The sequence below is a fragment of the Nannobrachium achirus genome (genome assembly GCF_963921795.1).
Source record: "Nannobrachium achirus genome assembly, chromosome: 17".
NCBI lineage: Eukaryota > Metazoa > Chordata > Actinopteri > Myctophiformes > Myctophidae > Nannobrachium > Nannobrachium achirus.
The window spans coordinates 36669771-36690052 of record NC_137824.1 but is presented as its reverse complement, the minus strand read 5'-3'; the positions used below and the strand labels follow the sequence as shown (position 1 = coordinate 36690052).

Genomic DNA, 20282 nt, shown 5'->3' with positions numbered 1-20282 from the left:
CTGCTGACTTGATAGCGGAGCAAATCAGAGAGAGAAAAGCTGTTACATTTTATTCACAATCCTGTATGTGACTGTACTATGCTCTCAAACTGCTACCCTGGAGCCTTTGAGGGACTGGCAGTAGTTCTGGTGCAGCCATTAACCGGACTGACTGAAACCCGACATACTGGGCCAGAACCAGGCCCAACATCATCAGCATTGCGTTTTTGCGACACAGTTGTTACACTGAATTCAGCGACCTATCGAATTGTGTGATTCTGTGGATTACTGTCTATAACTATGATTACTGTGTTGGTTAGTGTTGGGTTGGAGGTCATTGGTACTTGTTTCTGATAGGCTTTTCTATTTTCATCCAAGTTAGACTAACCTTTGCAATGTCACTCATTTGGCATGATAATGACGAGATGTTTCATTCCTCAGAGATGATCCTCCACAATTAATTGGCAAATTTCCACAAAAAGTAAAAATTTGACCAGTTTGTCCCTTGGTATTTATTTCTCCGCTCTAACGATGCCCACCTTTAATTGGCGTTTAATGTTTCACTAAAACTAGCCCAAAAGTTATTTACGAAACGCTGAGCCACAGCGACCTCTACCGGCTACCGTAAATGATGGGTTCCCGGTGTTCGTGTAACGCCCGTTCAGTTCTGTGTATGTCTGTCTGTACATGCAACAACCAGGGAATGACACACTCTCTGCGGCTGGAAATGACAACAATAGGAAACGCTGTGTGTTTCGGCGTGTCGGGCTTAGCTACTGATGACTCCAGACTTTAGGACCGGGTTTATTTTGAGGATCTAGCTTTTAAAAAGCTCATTGTCTGCAGTGAGGATGGGACTCAGTGGATGTAGCCACATGCTAACGGCGGCGAGCTAACATTAACACCAACAACTTTGCGTTAGCTTAGCCACCTGCTAACTCCTGGACCTGGGGCGTCTGGTACCGACCGGGTCCGGTTTTACACACCTCTTGAAGCTTAACTTGTGGAATTTTAACCCGTCGGCTGTTTAATATTCTTTTATCAATGTTGCCACAACGAGTATAGCAGCCTAACCTGCGCCGTTAGCTTGTCGTACAGCCATTTGGGTCAAGCAGAACCCAGATGAAGGAGTACAAAGTTGTTGTGTTGGGGAGTGGTGGTGTCGGGAAGTCTGCCCTCACCGTCCAGTTTGTGACCGGGACGTTCATCGAGAAGTATGACCCGACCATCGAGGACTTTTACCGCAAGGAGATAGAGGTGGACTCGTCTCCCTCCGTGCTGGAGATCCTGGACACGGCGGGCACGGAGCAGTTCGCCTCCATGAGAGACCTCTACATCAAGAACGGCCAGGGCTTCATCCTGGTCTACAGCCTGGTCAACCAGCAGTCCTTTCAGGTAGATAAACACACAGCAGTGGTGGTTCTCAAACTTTTTCATGTCAAGGACCCCCACATTGACACTTATAAGCCCCCCATCCGTCAGGAACCCCCTTAAGAGAAGATTTGTAGGGCTCTAGCAGTGATTCTCAACCATTTAGGATACGGACCCCCATGTATTGTAATTTCTATCTCTGGTACACCAATTTATATTGTATAATCAATGTTAATTTAACTCTGAGTGTACAAATGGAACCAAATAGGGTTCCATTTGGATTTTGGTTCCATTTGTACACTCTCAGGGGCCTTTTCCACCGGCAAAGAACCAGTTCGGGTTCTTTCTCCCGCCTATGGGATGAACCAGAGGAGTGCTTTTCCACCGAGAACCGGAGTTGGTTCCGAACAGTAAAAGTTGGTTCCGAACGGGAACCACAATATCCTTGGTTCCTCTGGTTCAATCATGGTTCAATCTGGTGGAAACGCAAGCCGGTTCGCAAGAACGAACCAAGGTTCCAAGAAAGTTGAACCGGTACTGGTTCTGAAACCAAGGTTCTTTTGGTGGAAAAGGCCCCTCAGAGTGACAGACCTGTAAGGGTCCCTTTGGTTCCTGACCCCTGGGGGTCTCCAGACACCACTTTGAGAACCAATGACATGCAGCAGCACACATTCTTTACTCTGAGTGTGCAAATGGACCTTCATGAGTCAATTCGAATCCACTTGTAAGCTGTATTTAAATAAGCGACCTGACTACACAAATACGTTCATATTAATAGACCAGTAATTAACAAGAAATTCCAACACGTTCACTTCAGTTTACCCCAATCTTCCAACACTCTTTAATCCTGCAGGACATCAGGCCAATGCGAGACCAAATAGTGCGCGTCAAGCGCTTCGAGAAGGTGCCGTTGATCCTGGTCGGGAACAAGGTGGACCTGGAGTCTGAGCGCGAGGTGGCCGGCTCGGACGGACGCGCTCTGGCCCAAGAGTGGGGCTGCCCTTTCATCGAGACCTCTGCCAAGAGCAAAACCATGGTGGACGAGTTGTTTGCCGAAATCGTCCGGCAGATGAATTACTCCACGCTCCCGGAGAAACAGGAGCAGTGCTGCACAGCCTGTGTAATACAGTGAGGACTCGGTACGGGCTCTCTGGTCTTCTATCATGTCATGATTTAAAAAATAAAATCCAGAGCTATTGTGACTGCTGAGGAATCGTCTTGTTCAAACTCTGGTTAGAGAAACCACAGCCCGCAGAGCTGTGCTGTGAAATATGACCACCATCCTTTAAAGATTATATATATTTTGCAAGTCTGTACTATTTGACCCAGTTCTGATTCGAACCGGCGGCGCACTTGAACTTGAAAATAACAGTTGAAAGAAATCTCTGTCCAGGTGACACATTTCAGTTTCTAAAGTTGCAAGCATGACAGATATACCCTCCATCGATCCCCTTTTGACCTTGCTTTATGTTAAAAGCAGTATCGTTAAATTTGCAAGTCTGTACTAATTGACCCAGTTCTGATTCGAACCGGCGGCGCACTTGAACTTGAAAATAACAGTTGAAAGAAATCTCTGTCCAGGTGACACATTTCAGTTTCTAAAGTTGCAAGCATGACAGATATACCCTCCATCGATCCCCTTTTGACCTTGCTTTATGTTAAAAGCAGTATCGTTAAATAAAACCCTTCACACTGCAATAACAGGCCCAGACTAATTTGAACTTGGTAACCCTATCAAATAACTTGGAGAAGTAACAATAACAAACAACTGTGCCCTTCTCATTAGGACCAGGGACACAGCATTTACATTTAGCGAGAGAGAGCTTGTATTCACCGAAGAGGGATGAGTGGGTGTGCTTTTCTGCGAGGGCCGTTGGTTTAGTCTGTTATCATGAGATCACAGGAGGAATGTGGCATGAAGAACCAAAACTGTCTGAGCAGAGTGGAGCAGGGGTGGGGACAAGCAGAAAAGAGGCAGCTGAAATCCAGAGGCTTCATGAGCCTGATAGGAGAAGCCAGACAAAGAGGGAGAGGAAAATGTGACATCCTGAAAATGTAATGATGTTCCGAAACAGGAAACAGGGTTATTGTGTCATGAGAAATGCTGCCAACTTTAATGAAAGCAAGATCCTGGACTTCAGTTTATTGTATGAAACTTTATTTTAACCAATCCGTTTGGTGGAGTATGTTGGTAATACAATTATAACTAGTACATCTGCAGTAGTTGTAAGCGGTCTACCTACTCTTCTATTGAGAGATTTCTTGGGTAGGACACTGGTTGATAATGCAATAAAGCACCAGATTGGATACTAGATCTGTCACCATCTTTATTGTAGTTCAGACATCTTTGCAATCGCAGTCGGGAGAGGCAAAACTAACAGATTTTACATTGCAAATTGCCATCATCTTAGCTGTTTATACTTTAACGCCTACTTAAGACTTACTGTGTATCTATCTCCCTTTCTCGTAGGTGCTTCATTTTGTGAGGATCACCACCACAACCATTTCCTGTTTTGATGACCTATATGACCTGGGGCCAACTTCAGTTTGACCCCTGTTAAAGTACCACTGGCAGTGTTTCAGCTAGATGGATGGTTTATGACTTTCTACCACAAACCGTCGTACAGCCCAGGAGCCTTGTGGGCCTGTCCTATTTTTGATATCTTGACTGTAAAAAGCACATTCTGCTGCGAACATCATGGCCTTTGCAATGACCCTGGTTGCAGCTCTTCTTCATAGTGTAAAAGACAGACCGATGCAGGTGCGTCAGAAGAATGACCACCTGTCAATTGCAACTATTTTCATTTAAAGTCGGAAGTACAATTGAACGAGTAAGAGAGTGTTCTTGGGGCGGCGGCTTATTTTCAAAGCTGCTCAATCATGCTCAATTAATTTACTTGTGTCATCATTTCTTGAATTTGCTGTCTAATTTTAAATCTGCATTTCACAGTGGTGAAACGTTGAATTCTAAGCATGCATACCTCTGTGAGTTTCAAAACCGTTAACCACCACAATGCGCTGCGCCACAGGTAGTCGTTACTGCTCACTTTTCTTGGTGTCGTTTTTCAAATTACAATGAACATTATACAGACTGTGGTGCTGTGAACTGTAGTTGTTTGTGTGTGCACGTGCGTGTGTGCGCACGCATGTATGTGTCAGTCATACTGGAAGCAGCACAACTCTTACAGAAGTATGCATGCTGAAAATGTAAAATGTTCTACTAAAGTGAATTTAGACTTGTAAGTGGTAAAGAGAAGCCATTTTACCTATTCTATACCTGAATTCTGTCAAACCACAGATTTTGTTATACAAGCCTGAATTACTTGCAAGTTGGACCTTTTCAGTAATCATTCAGTAATTACTGTATGTTTATAAACTTGTTGCAGTAATGGTCAAAATGATGGATGTGCCTCCCATGTATGAGATGATTTATAAAATGACCAAAGTGGCGTACAGTGGCTGTCGTAGCTGCAGATTCCTGGGCAGTAAACTGCCCCCACTGCAATGTGGTTTGATCAAAATTCAGGCCCTTTTAATAAAATGTAACATTGTATTTTTCATATTTTGTTTTCTTTTCTCAAGATAACCTATTTATTAAATACTAATGACAGGAAGAGCCAATGTTAAACTTTTTTTTTTACTAGCATTTTGTTCTTTTACTTTTGTGTCATTTCAGGATACATAATGTTTTTGAAGCTGAGAAATTAACAGAGCCTTAAATCATTTCTCTTTCACCCTGGTCTCTTGTCTTTTTTTTTTCTTGTCACGAAGATGAACAGCAGTCCTTAATGAGCTGGTATTAGTTTGGATTTAAATGTAACATTTAACTGATCCCAGATAAATTTGGTTTAAGAGCAGATTAACCACCATATTATGGAGGGATCATTTGCCAAAAATAGCCAATATACAAGGTCATGTGTTGTGAGCTTGTAGAACAGCTATTTTTGCAAAGAGATTTGGTGTAGAGAGTGAAACAAGTGTAAAAAGTGCTGTTGCAACTCTGGTCCGTTTACTAAGAATAAGAGGATCTAAGCGGTTAATCATCTGGAATCATTTTGGTTTGAGGAGCAGGTGTAAATTTAACAGCAGCATGGCCTGTGCCTCGATGACAACTATGGATCTGTAATAGATCTCTGCCTGTTCCACTACTACTACAACAAGCACAAACACAATTGCAGACAGCAAACTATTTAACTTAACCTTTAAGTGTGTGCTTTGGAGAAGGAATTGTAGAGATAGTAATCATAATACGATGCTACCTTCATTTTAACCACATCAAATATTAAAATCGCTAGATTCTATTAAAAGTAAAAACAAAACAATGTAGTTCTTACAAAAGTATTACACTGTGTCTGCATCTATGTCAGTGCACTTACATTATAGTTATCAGATCTACTCCACCCATCCCTTCCCATCTCACCAACTTCCACTAAGACAAAACAGAATGGTGCACAACAGTCTGTTAGCAGCAGGGATAACAAATATATAGTCTGCTTACACTTGGATTTGTTCTATATGACTATAGGCATTGAGAACCACTTATCTAAAATGCCTCTTAACAAAGTTTAGTCTGGCAGTGTATAAATGGAACCAAATTAACCCGTTTGTGTCTGAAGAGGAGACATTCAGAAACTTCAAAGTTTGAGAAGCACTGTTTTAGATAGGTTCCAGAAGAATGAGTCGCCCCTAAACAGCAGGATTATCGCCACACCAATAGATGGCAGTATGGTGCATATTATTCATGGTGTCATCGTCATCGTTTTCATGCAACGCGGAAGTAGATTCTTTGGGAATTTGGATGAAGGTTTTCTGTAGTGTCAACAACATCAGAAAGCTGTTTAGACATGAAGACTGTATTTGTTACTGTTGGAACAACATGTTTTGATGAACTCATTAGTAGTATCACGTCTTCTGAAGCTATTCAAGTGAGTACGACAGTAGTAAATGCATATTTTGTTCAAAACTGTTTCGTAGAGAATTGATGATACTAGACTTGAAAATCTTTTTGAATTCAGCATTGACAACTTGGTAAAAGTTGTATTATACAGTTCAGATACAAGGTTGATTTAGTAAGAAAGTACTATGTCTTGTTTACATTGGGGTCCTGTTGTATGACAGACAAGACAATAACTGCAAAAAAAAGAAAGAAAAAAAACCCCCATCATACAAGAAGATATAACTGTCAGCCAGAGTCAGGGTGGCAATGGGTTGGCTTTGACCAGTTTCGAGTTGCAGCCACCTGTAAGTGACTTTTTAGAGCGATTTTAAAGGAGAGTAGGATTTACATTCCTTAATGCCGTTGGCATGGCATGGAAACAAGCCCTCCTATGTCTTTTTGTGTTATCCTTTTAAAAATCATTGTAAAATCGTACCTCTGTGTCTATTTTGCAAACTGTTAATGAAGTATTAAAAAAGAATGGTGACTTCACACTGGGTTGGGATCATGACACAATATCTGTTTGTTAAATTGAGTGGAATTGTACTTTCTAAAGGAAACATAGCTACTGAGAATGGCCATGTGGACGGTCCACTAGTAAATTATGTCATGTTTATGGTGTTTTTGTTCTCCTCACTTACAGGCTTTGAAGGTTCATGGTTATGAGCGCTTAGTTCTTCAGGTTGGACGAGGCTCAGTTCTCCCCACCCCTGAGAGTTGTCCAGATGTCCAACTGGAGGCGTTTCGCTTTAAAGACTCCATAGCTGAAGACATCAAGTGTGCTGATCTGGTCATCAGCCATGCTGGTATGTAAAACAAGAAGATTATTAATCATGTAGGCATTTTGCAGGTTTCAATTACTGGCTCCTGTTAAAGCAACTGTCCAAAATTACACAGATTGCGCTTGGGTGGGGGCTCGTCTGAGGACGACCTAGATAGAGGAGCTGTGGTAAAGTCCCTGCCCACCACCACAGATGTTGTGTGTCGGTCTATGTGAATACAAGTGGCCCCGTCTTCGGGCTGGGAAGCCGGACGGGGAGGGTGATATTGGTCATTGCACGTACTCATACAGGCTGGGGCGGCAACTAAATGGAGAGTAGGACGAAGGCCCTACGTCCTCCTGGTGGGTGCTCCTCACTGGCAGGTGAGTCAGTAGCGAGGAGCTCAATCGGCTGAGGTTTTGGACAAGGTTGACGCCCACTCGCGGCTTCTATGCTGAAGCTTCATGGCAGGGAACATTGAGTGTAGCAACGTTTTCATAGGATACCAAAGAAGTGTTTATTCTTTTATTTACACGTCACCCACTTCTACTGTGCTTTCTGCGGAGACACGCATTTAACATAGAATGACAGACAAATAAAACGCAGTAGGCCTACTATGCAGGAAAAAAGGGGGAAAATACCAAAGAAGTGTTTATTCTTTTTAATTTACAAATCGCGCGCTACCACTGTGCTTTCTGCTGAGCCGGAGACGTGCATTTAACGTAGAATGACAGACAAATAAAACGCCGTACTATGCAGGAAAAAAGGGGGAAAATACCAATGTTTATTCTTCATTTTCACGTCGCCCGCTACCACTGTGCTTTTAGTGGAGACGCGCTTGACACAAGACTTGCCACTCTCCCTCTCCCTTCTGCATTGCGAGCCGGGCATCAACCTTGTCCAAAACCTCAGCCGATTGAGCTCCTTGCGAGTCCGTAGGATACAACAGCAGTGACAACATCACAGAAATGTGTGTGGGGAGGAATTAATTGGCATAACGACTAAATTGGCGAGAAAGAGGGGTACAACATTATTTGCTACTCTAAATTTAGTAAAAACACAGATGCTGGATTAGGTACAAAGTACATAAACTAGACTAGAGTAAATAAATAACCAAGTCTAGTCTGTCAGAAGAGAGAGTTGTGTGTGTCTTTCCAGGATTGTATCTTAATATTTACAATTTACACATTTAGCCCAGACGCTCTTATCCAGAGCAACTTACAACGTGTGGGATCAGTTTAAAATGGCTTGATCTGGCATCAGCCAACGTCTAACTGGGTAATCGGTCAAGTCATTAGAGTCCCAAGAAAACATAAAACTAAAAATAGCTAGGATATAAGCAGGTAGACATCAAACCTACTGTAATATCTAAATAACATACAAGTAACATACAGTGCTATCTAAATAACAATGGTAGCACTAGCATCTGTGGACAAGCAAACCGCATATGTATGTGATCAAATAACCAACATAACTAACAACTATCTAAATAGGCAACAAGTAATTGATACCAGGAAATAAGGAGTGCTAGTAAGGGGATGAGATGAGGTGGCGTATGAAGTGCTGAGTTTTCAGACAAATTCTTTATACTTTATGAAACTCAATAATTCCGTAGCTCTAGATCTTTATTATAATTATAACTTTTTCCTAGGGGCTGGCAGCTGCCTGGAAGCCCTCGGTGCAGGAAAGCCCCTGCTGGTGGTCGTGAACGATGGTCTGATGGACAACCACCAGATGGAACTGGCCAGACAGCTGCACAAAGACTCCCACTTATTGTACTGCACCTGCAGGTGTGTATTTTTCTCATTCACCTGGGTTGCGTCTGAAGTCCGCCCTATTCCCTATTATAGTGTACTAATAGGGGGTTCCGCAATTTTGTTGTCCGAATGTATAGTGAGCATTTTTGTACCCTAATATAGTGGACTGAAATATCCCACAATGCATCTGAATTTGTAGGGTGCATTTGATGGTCACTAGTCGAGCGTAGCTATCCCACAATGCACTGCACTGCGGCTGCTGTCTTGCGCTTTGAGCAGGCACTATGCACACGCATACTGTCGACACTTTTGGGCAGGAGGCAACGCAGCTAGCCAGTAGCCACTAGACACCAGTTGCATAATTATATAGGCCTATTTATCATTATAACACTGCATCATGTTGGTGTGTTATTTACAATCCACAGTCATTGGGGAGTTGATCTACAAGCTCACAACGCGTCGCTTCGCGCCGCGTTGAGAGCTTGTAGATCGGCTATTATTTATTGCTCCAAAAGCCAGCGCTCTGACAGCGATGACGCAATTAGATGGTGTTTCAATTTGTCGGATTGGCATAGAACTAATGTAATGCCAATCAGAACATCTGTGTTGGTCCTCAACATGGCAGACTACAAATGAATTGAGGTTCTTCTGTCGTTCTGTGACCTCACTGACAGTTCTTTTTTTTCTTCTGAAATGTTTCAGCACCCTCACAGCAACCCTGAACACCATGGACTTGTCTGTTCTGCTGCCCTTTGTACCTGGACAGCCGAAGTACTTTGCCAATTTCTTAGACAGGGCCCTCGGTGTCCAATGATTCTCCTTCAACTTAAATGTATTGTCACATCACAAGTTTGTAGGTGTAAAAGACTGTGTGAAATTATTTTCTATATACACCTTTGAAGTCTCTTTCCTTAAGAGAGTATATTATATACTATGTATATAAACTTATAAAGAAGCCACTCAATGTGAGCATTTTCAGTCAATGATACTTTGAAGAATAATACTAAATACATTTTATTTAATTTGTAATTTTGTATATATATTTTTATTCACAAAGAATCTCAGTGCTAATGTAATTTGGTAATATAATGTATTCAATTGGTCAAACATGATATTTTGTTTTTGCATTGTAAATATATGGATAGCATTACTGTGAGATATGTATTATGTATATCCTGATCTTCTGATTTATTTTATTTTGAAATATAATTAAATGTTGTGAATGGAAGGCCAACAAATGGTTGTGTTCTCATTTCTGTATCACAATTCCATTTCAAAACATGTCAAGTCTGAAAGGACTTATCCAGTCGGGGTCATTTGAGTCAAGAGAGGCAGTCTGAGATGAAAACAAATACCTTGTTTGCTCAGTTGAGCCCTGCAAGCAGAAGAAGCAAAGTCCAACGGACCGCAGTCATCAAACCACAAATGGAGGTCGACATCTGTTTTTCTGACCTTGTGACTTCTGAAGACCTAGTGAAGGCGTTCCCAGGAGTCCATTCTCATCAGAGATTCCGGTTCCTTTGAATTCTTTGAATGATGTTCATCTACATCAAACATGGAGGTTAGCAACTGCATCTCTGATTAACTTCCTTGTGTATACTATTTTAGGTTCTAGCACTTATGATGTGTTTTGATGTTTTCAATGCCTCTCGTCCATGGGGAACAGATAACCAGGTGTTTCTCGCCCATCCCAATTGTCCCCTGGTGCTGTTGCTGCAGTACATGAGAACTAAACTTGGCATTCCCGATTCAGGTAGGGAAACTCTAGAGTTTGTCATGTAGATGATGAAGAGGCAGGCTGTGTTGGCACCGTGTAAATAAAAATGCCTTGTGTTGTCTTTTTTTTCTTTTCACCAGAACACCAGAATGTTTACATTTCATGTGGAATATGTACACTTAATTGAATGGAATATGTGCTTCATTCATTTTCTAGACAATATCTTAAGAACTAGAAGGAATATTAAGTCTGTGTTTTTGAGGAGGGTCACTGGATGCTTCCATTAAATATTTCACACTGTTCAACTTCAGAGGTGTCTACTTACATCTGCTGTGTTCTGTCATAGCTGCCTCAAGGGATGTTTAACTGTTTACGTGTGAAGAGACAAATGTATACTTCATTGCATGACAGTTTAGCTCGCAATAAACAACTGATAATGTATTGACCGCTTGAAAATCAGTTGGTTTTGGTGAGTACTGAGTAGTATAAATTATTCTTAAGGCTATCATCATTACCACTCTCATTACTAACAAGATTAATGGTGCTAACTGATGACTTGGTATAATTAGTGTGACCACAGTAACGGTATCATTTGTACCTGGCGCTCTGCCCCTCCTATCCCTGCATCCAGCATCTGTGTGGCGCAGTCTTACCTGAGGTGTGTCACAAGCAGGCGCTTGATAAATCCAACATGCTTGTAATTTTTGTATGTAGGGAAGTGTCTTTCTGTCAGTCATGTTGTGTATTTATGCTCTGTAGCACTGTTTTATGCCAGTTAATTCTCTCAGCAACTTTGTCTTGAGACATGCTATACAAGTTAAGCTTGTGTGTGCGTGTGTTTGTTTCAGTGTTGGTGGATCTGTGTGATGAACAAGGTACTCTGAAACGACTCTTCCTGTCCCAGGAGCCCCAGGATTGTGCCAGTAAATTACTTCCAGACAGGGCTTCGTTCATTTTCTGCACTGTCAACAGTGAGCAGCACATACATCATTCATAGATGTTATTGATCAAATGAGCTTTACAGTTGCTATTCTGTGATCACAATAATGATTATTGCCAGACCCATGAAATGGGTAGGCCTACATAAGCAAATGTCGGTCTGTCCGGGTTTTCTATATAAAGGGTATATATGATGATGACATGATGATGACATGCCTACAAAAGGCATGATGTCATAAATGATGATGACAGACAGGGGGTCTGGCACAACCAGGTTGACCTGGTCTAGTACATTTACACCTCAGTCTTATCTCTAATGTTTTGATGCTTTGTGTGTATCTTATTTATGTATTTATTTTATTGTGGTTCTATTTCAATGTGATGTATTGTTTTGTTACTGCTTAATTATCGTACAGTAGGTTAATCGTACAGCACATTCTTTGTAACCGTTGTTTTGAAAAGCACTTTATAAATACATGTACCTTACCTTACCTATTCATTCTCTAATTAGAGGCAAACCAAATGTTACTGATATTTGAGCAGCGTTAGAGTGCATGGTTTGAGCAGAGGGTACAGTCTATAGAGGGCTCTGAAATAGTTTGTTTATCTGATCAGGAAACCCAGAGGACGGTGCTTATGTTTCCATCAGCCCAATGGTGGCCGACCCAGATCCTGCGTTAATTGGTAAAACTATGTTTAAAAGCTCAGCTTGTTCATTTGTGTGTCGTTGGTACACATGTATACACGTTTGTTGGCCTTACTCGTATAATGATTGTGTGCATAATGCATTATGCGTGTTTTGTCAGACACATTGCAGTCACAGGTTGATATCCTGGAGAAGGCTCGCCTACGACAGATTTCCTCTCAACAGCACCAAAACCACAGAGTTGGCGTGAAGCCGGCCCAGAGCCATTACACACAGCCTGTGAGTTGAGGCTTTTTGGTGTGTGCATGCCTACAGTTGATAAACCATTTTATTTTATTCTTTTGCTGGTTAAAAACAAAAACAAACTGACATTGACTTACCTCTGGACTTAATAATAGAATAGCCTAAATAGATCCTTTCTCCCATAATGTACAGCTTTTGTTTTTGTTTTTTGTTTTTTGATTTTAATATCATAGCTTCCATGGTAACCTTGGATAATAATAAGCCTACATAATTGGATGCATTCATCCAACACAATAAAGTTTGCTATTACTTCCCCCAAAATGCCGTTCAGCTTGTCAATCAGTGAAAAGAGCAGAAATATGTAACAGTGGCCCTACATCAAAGGAAGCTGGATTTTCATCTTAAATGCTATACAGTACCTTACACCCATCCTAAAGTGGTTTAAACTGAGCGATGATCATCATCATCATCATCATCAACCACCTTTATTTCACATTGAGTAACCATTGAGGAAGACCCTCATTTACAATGTTATTGATTTACAAAAGTAAATGGATTATTATTACTAGCAAAAGCTATAAGTCAGAAAATAAAGTGGCTTAAAATGCTACAAAGTGTCAACAGAAGACAAGTGGAAGTTTTGGTCTAGGGGTGGTGCTGCAGGAAAAGCCATTTGATCCCCTAACTCAGTAAATCAACAAATTATATGACAGTAATTCAGTAGTTTTTGATACATTTTTAGGACCAAAGTGTTGGATGACAGATCAACTGACAGTGTAATTCTTTTTAGAACCCCATCGCTGGTACTACAAGACGTAGTAGTAAATATATTATTAATGCAAGCCCATGTTATTTTTATTATTGTTAGTGAGACTTGTTTGGTTATCGTACAATCTCCTCCAGGCTATGCAGCGTCGCAGTCGAGCTGGCACAGATGATGAACCACAGCAACGCGCCTCAAACAGAAGAAATCCAAAATAATGGGGGACATCTTGTACAAATTACAGATAAGCTACATTATATAGACCTACCCTTTCGCCTCTTATTATTTTGATACTAGATGTATGTTATTCTTAATATTTAGTATGTTTTCTAGTATTTAACTAATCTGTTATGCATTAAACTATCTTGAAACATGATACAGCATCAAACTAATTGTGACACTGCAAGAATCATGGTGTATTGTTACATCTTGTGTGCATGTTCATAAGAGTAAAAATAAAATGTGTTCAGCTAGACAGACATTATAGCAACATATAAATAACAGTAATTTAAAAAAGTTATAATGAAAAGAAAGATGCATGAATATGTCAACATAGACTCCGCAACTGCGCAACACACATATTGAAATACAAAGTACATACCAGAATAAAATAGTTGTGGACCACTCACAGGGAGTTGTGAGACACGAATAAAACGAATAAAACTTACATTATGGTACCATAAAATCAAAATACAAAAACAATTTATATACCGGAACTCATAAAAGACAGTTGTCTGTTAAGGATGAGATGGCATGCTTTGGCACATTCATGAATACAGTGTTGACCATCTACAATTACGCAGTTTATTTTTTATCATCAAAATCATTCAAATATGCAACATACTTTGACAGGTGATGGAATAATTCTGAACAAATGTCAACATAGAGGTCAGTGTAGAAGAACACGGGCTTCCCATTATAGAACCATCATTGCATAGTGTACAGTAACGTCTATCAGCTTGGGTGTTTGTGTACAGTATCTACCAGTTTATATGGCTAAAAGAGCAACTACACATCTGAATTTGGCAAAGACGCTTCTAAGCTGCCTTGACATTGTACTTTGTACATAGGGCTCTGTGTCAAAGACACTCTTAAATAGGCTTGTTTCACACCATTGGAAACAACTGGAAACCAGTGTGTGAGACGTCCATTGACACGAAATGAAGCATAACGTTAGTTTATGCAGGACACGTTGAGTCTCACCCGCCTCAGCTGTCAGTCAGATCCTTTCCTATTCCTCATTCACAGATCTGCTGATCATTACATTACAGTGCTGATCAGCTGATAGCAATACATTGACATATTAGCTTGAATCAGCAGACATAAAATCACAAGTATTTGAGCCTATGCCAGACTCTGATCAAAAGGTGGAGGCTGGGGTGGAGGAGGCTGCTAAGCAGCAGCGGATCCGAGCTTCGGATCAAAGACAAGCAGAGCTAGCTATAGTGAATGCAAGACATTTTTAAAGGAGCCACCCTTAGAGCGAGAGCTCTGATTGGATTATGACAGTGTGACGTAATGATCAGCAGATCTGTGAATGAGGAATATAGGAAAGGATCTGACTGACAGCTGATTACAGCTGAGGCGGGCAAGAATCACATGACCTGCATAAACTAACGCTATGCTTCATGCCTCAGCTGACTGGGTAGAGAAGCCGTCTGGGAAACAGAGGGTCTTCGGTTTGCGCTCCGGTCTATATGTTGGAACTTAGTGACCTGAGAAAGGGTCACTTCAACATATTATCAGAGGACTTAATTAAGATAAGCGCTTGAAGGTACTGTGTGGGTCATACTGGGTTATCAACATATATTGTAAACATATTTTGAGCATGCAGAAACTGACTGTAAAGTGATTCCTTTATGCTTAAGCTGCATTCTGATGTTTCTAATGTCCTTCATTATTGAGTCAAACATCATTAAACTGATGTTTTGACTGTTCACTTTCTTTTGCCCATGGAATCACCATAATGTTATTTCTAATCAACATAGAGTATCTGTTCGCCTTAATGGACCTAGTTGGTAGAATTTGATCTCTGTCCTCAAGTAACAAGTCCTCTAAAGCCAAAGGCTGTGTGTGTGTGACTGCCTGCAAGCCAGCCATAGAGGTAGCTGTGAGCTAATCTCTGGCACCGCTGGACAGATGAGTGTGAAACTTTGCACGCATACTCAAAACCAGTGTCTGATATGCCCCAACATTGAATCATACATCAATGGGCATCTAAACAACACAGTGCCACAAATGATACACATTTCACTGTAGCATGTTGAGGGGCCTCTAATGAGCACACTTCCAAAAGCTTTTATAATAGTTTGTCTGTTGTACAAACTCGATATGCCCCAGTGTCCTGATGGCTGCACCCCACAACTGACACCACCCTAGGTAAGTAACCCGGCCTGGCGGAGATCTTTGCAGTTTTATATGTGCCTGTTAAAATATACCATGCGTTTTAAACCTTATATTATTACTATTTTTGAACACATACTCACATCAAGAAGTTCCTGGCTTGGGTCCAAACTGGGGCCTTTCTGGGTTGAGTTCCATTCAGTTCACTTCAATGATCACCTGGTGGATAAACAACATCAGCAACATCAAACATCTATCTCACATTAAATGGACATATCTTGACCTGTAGTTGCAAATGGGGACTTGCCCTCAATCAATTAGTCAATAATTAATAAATGTTCTATGAATTAGATACAGACTAGTACAGTGTTTCTCAAACTTTCAAATGCCAAAGTCTCCCCTTAACTCTGACAGTGTACAAAGGTTCCATTTGTACACTGTCAGAGTTACAAGACTTGTATAGTAGAGTCCCTGGAAGCCACTTTGAGAACCACTGGTCTGGACTAGTACAACAGATATTCAGACTGTCACAAGACAAGAAGTTCCCAGACAATATTTACAATGTTTGAACAAGTGCTCTAAGAGCAGGTACATCTGTTGTGTGGTCAGAATGCTTACTGCAGTTGGAAAGAAAGTATTCACCCAGGATGGCTTGGTGGACAGAGACTTGTAGCGCCTCCCAGTGGCCATCAGCAGAAGGAGGTGAGCAGGGTGAGAGGGCTCAGGGATGATGGTACTGTCCTGATGCTGATGGGGGAGGGGGACTGAAAATAATCGTAATCAATAATAATGGGTGTGCTAACATACCAGACTAATGGGTGTGAGGGGAAAATGCTCTCAATAAATGACCATGTAAAACCATGTTTTACATACACAGTGTTCATGTGGGTCTACTCCCACACCAAAAGATCTGCATGTTAGGATCATCTGCCTGCCAATGGCTGCTCCCATATCCATTTAGCACAGGAGGAGAACCTCTAAAAAGTGTTACTGTAGAGTAGACAATTGCTGGTTGTTTGCCTCATTGATAGGAGTGTAAGCACTTCTGCAAATCTTTCGACCTGTAAGGGTAAAGTATTTTCGCTGTAATCTTCCATTTATTTATAGTACATATAAAAACTATTTTTTTGTGTTTGTGTGGTCGTGCAGTAGCAGCATCTGGTGCTGTTGGAGACTTGCTCTTTTCACAGGAAATGGTGGGTGACGATGCAGAAAGTACCTTCATTTACACTTCCATCTCCAAATGGCACAGGCAGCATGTTCATACTTCACGTATGGTTTCAGCAGATATGGGCCAACACTTGAAACTGATGGGCGGTTATGTGTATAACACTTAAAACTCTGTTATGTGTCATCATGTCTGCAGTCCAGCAATGTCAACATTCACTTCAAAACATTTAGGTGAAAAGCAAACCGGAACTTCACAGCAATATTGTCAACCTGTGTAATTGTTTTCAAAATGTAGGCATTTTTCAGTTTCAACATTCTTAGAGCTTTAGTATTATTGGCGATACACTGATGTTGGAAGCTATCAATGACTTCTCTTTTCGTAAATAAAATTTCACTTTGTTTTTTTTTTATTTTATTTTTTTTATCCCACGTTTTTTGCAACCCATTTTCTCACCCAGTGCCAACTACTTAACCTGTAGTCCTGGTTTCCGCTCTCCCCCTGCCGTGCCAGGGGAATTGGGGAGCACCTGGCTGGCTAGGGGGAGGTAGTATAGAAACCAGGACTACTGCATGTTTTTTGTGACGGCATCTACCCTACACGGGGAGAACATGCAAACTCCACACAGAAAGGCCCTATCGCCAACCCCACCTAGGTTGTGGGCCACTTTGTAATGTGAATCACATGAACATTCTCAAAATAAATCCAAGCTGGTCCCTGTTCTCCAACGTCTTGCTGCGTGGAAGAGACACCTTCAGTATTCTGTTCAGTATATTTAAGAAACATCTCACATCTCTTCCAAAGATTGACACATTTTAATGCTATGACTAATGCAATTGAGGAAGCTTAATTCCCAGCTCAGTGGAGGTGAAACCAGATGGTTCGTTCCTTATCAGTTTCATTTACAGGGAAAGATGAATGTTCCTGTTAGTTTGCGTTACAGTCATTAATAATATTCTCTCTTATGAAATAAATCAATCAGACCTGACTCCTTGCTGTTGACAAATTGCTGAGTCTAACTTAATTACAGCCGTAGATAGCAAGGAAATCAAAGGTCAAATAGAAAGTGTAAACTTGATATTGTAAATTGAATTTAGAAAGTTATACACAATAGCAGACTTGAGCAAATAACTTGGTAAGCAGCATAATTCTATATACATATTTAGGCCCTTAGGTCACCTATAGGCCCTTCACTTCACTGATCATTAAACAATTGACCGCAGTAGACACATGAAAGTGTATAATGTAAATACAGTTGCTTTTCCTGCTTTATTGAGATCTGTTTTCAGGATCATATATATTCTTGTTTTCTTACTTTGATTATTCGTTTTGTTATTGGTCTAGTGCACATACTCTTATTAACCATTTGAGAGCTATTTCGAAAATAGCTGATCTACAAGCTCACAACATGTAAAAAATAGTTTGTGAGCTTGTAGATCTGATATTTTTCGAATTATGTAAATAATTGAACCGTTCTTTTTGACACATTTTTACACTTCTTCCTCTAGAACCTTTTGATGATTATAATTATTTTAATCTTTGCTTATATGGCATGCCCAAAATAAGTATGCCTCAAAGTGGTTAAGCAGGTGTCACATGGTGTTTTTCGACAAAGAAATCTAATTACAGCTTGTTTTGGTGCTGGAATCATGTGGTTTGGGTTTTCTCCAACATCGTTTCTCTTGTTGTTGTTTGTTATTTTCATTTAAATATGTAGTGTCACACATGGATGTGTCATATAGTAGCCTTTGTTCTAGCCATCTATAGAAATGTCTGTACTTCCTCATAAAATCATGGTTTCCATGCTCTCTGTTGGCTACTGAATGTATCAGTCCTCTCTGCTGCTGGAACGACATGTTGATATGTAGCTGAATTTAAAAAGTATACAAAAAAAGGTTTTATTTGAACTCTTTGAAATCCAGGTATAATCTTGCATGCAGCTGTCCAAACGTAACTAAATCACATGAAATGTAGTTTTCTCCTCTTTAGACAGTAAGAATTTCCATTCCATGTCAGAGAGGTTTAGAAATTTTAATCTGTGCCTACAGTCAGCATGTTTACCCATTACCCTTTAATCAATAGATAGATGATTAGTTCCAGCATAATAATTAACTGGCAGTAAGCAATTAAGAATATTCTGCATAGGAATTACATTTAAAGTTGGCATAAAACTTGTTCTACTAAATGAAAAGTAATTTATCACTTCATGAGGAGCTTGATTGCTTGATGATTGCATGAATAAATATCCATATTTTCTGTTGTGATTTTCAGTTTAAATGTGTTACTATAGATGAGTGGAACCGATAATAAATTATGTATAATTTCTATGTATCTGGTTATCTACTTCAAAGGGAGATACTGAAAGTCTGGCAAAGGAAAGAACACAGTGCCATGACAACTGAATTCCCCAGCGTGATCAATAAAGGTCCTTCTGTCTGTTATCTATCTGTCTGTCTGTCTGTCTGTCTGTCTGTCTGTCTGTCTGTCTGTCTACAGTACAGTATCTATCTATCTATCTATCTATCTATCTATCTATCTATAATTCAAGACAGAAGGTCTATGAGTCCATTTTAGTGGCTGTGTGGTCCGTACTGTGTTAGTACTGTTTTCTGGATCACATTGTATGACAGTGTAACAGTCTGATATGGCCCAGCTGAATGCCAATACCAAGATTTCTGATAAAGAACAAAGATGCAATTCATCAAGAGTATAGTGGTTTGAATAAGCTCCACACAAAACTAACAATTGGGACAGAGGAGTGTGTTAATCAAATAAGCCCTCTATCCAAATGGAATGTCGCTGGTAGACATCACATGGCAAAAACAGAGACTGAAGTCAATGATGCTTGTTTACTTCAGCAAGATTGGGTCTCAGGAAATTAACATGAATGATCCACCTTGTCTCCACATTTGGAATGTTTGGCTGGATGTGTTACTTAACTTGATGGCATTTAGTGCTATACCCACAACACACATATGGTTTTACTTATTTCTTGAGTCATATAACACTGACTTCTTATATAATAGACTCATCTGACTCAATTTAATTTTAAAAGACTGAACATAAACAATATTTTAATAAATCAGTGCTATATTGAACACCCTTTACGTCTGTGTGTGGATTGTACAAATACTTAACCAATGAAAAGTATTAAAAAGTGCTTCTGACTAAACCTTCTCCTAATGATGAAAAACATTGGGCTGTATTAGGATTTATTTTATCATTATCATTATTTAAGCTAAGGACATTTTCAAGTATCTTACAATGTATAAAGTCACCATACCAACTTTGAAGAGGCAGCTTTGTGTAAAATAAAAAAGCATGTTTTTATTGTATTTTTCTCATTTCTTGAAAAGTCAATATTTACTACTGTACAGTCTGGCCAACCACCTTGAATGTAAACCCAAAGAATTAATTTGGCATTTCAAAACAAAAAGCATCCTCCCGTAATGGTTCTCTGTGACTTTAGTTACCAGACCCTACTTCTTGGCATGTTTTTGCATCTCAGTGCCTGTTTTAATCACATTCACATAGTATACTTTTTTGCCATTAACTGTAAGTCAAATGAAGATTTTCCTCCTGTGAAACACAACCAAGCACATCAAAGCTTCAACATCAAATTCAAGGCTCATGGGGTTGCAAATATACTGTACAGTATT

General features: G+C 40.2%; 4 protein-coding genes across 4 annotated transcripts in view; all 4 read left to right on the top strand.

The window, feature by feature from the left end:
* Window positions 1–20282, top strand: part of tmem265 (transmembrane protein 265) — a gene marked incomplete at its 3' end in the record, with an annotated part of 435019 nt that overhangs the window by 120278 nt on the left and 294459 nt on the right. The gene's annotated exons all lie outside the window — the stretch shown is intronic.
* Window positions 682–5053, top strand: rap2c (RAP2C, member of RAS oncogene family). The gene is made up of 3 exons (XM_080745420.1): window positions 682–1374; window positions 2204–2489; window positions 3821–5053. Exons 1-2 carry the CDS (start codon window positions 1102–1104, stop codon window positions 2480–2482), a joined length of 552 nt encoding a protein of 183 aa, XP_080601546.1. The 5' UTR covers window positions 682–1101; the 3' UTR covers window positions 2483–2489; window positions 3821–5053.
* Window positions 6160–9900, top strand: LOC308301433 (UDP-N-acetylglucosamine transferase subunit ALG13). Its single transcript, XM_080745423.1, has 4 exons — window positions 6160–6275; window positions 6930–7092; window positions 8699–8837; window positions 9507–9900. Exons 1-4 carry the CDS (start codon window positions 6195–6197, stop codon window positions 9616–9618), a joined length of 495 nt encoding a protein of 164 aa, XP_080601549.1. The 5' UTR covers window positions 6160–6194; the 3' UTR covers window positions 9619–9900.
* cUnhxorf65 (chromosome Un CXorf65 homolog) lies at window positions 10341–12394 on the top strand (the record flags this gene model as incomplete). The annotated part of the gene is made up of 5 exons (XM_080746708.1): window positions 10341–10365; window positions 10471–10557; window positions 11370–11492; window positions 12076–12144; window positions 12267–12394. The coding sequence occupies 5 exons, from the start codon at window positions 10341–10343 to the stop codon at window positions 12392–12394; spliced, it is 432 nt and encodes a 143-aa protein (XP_080602834.1).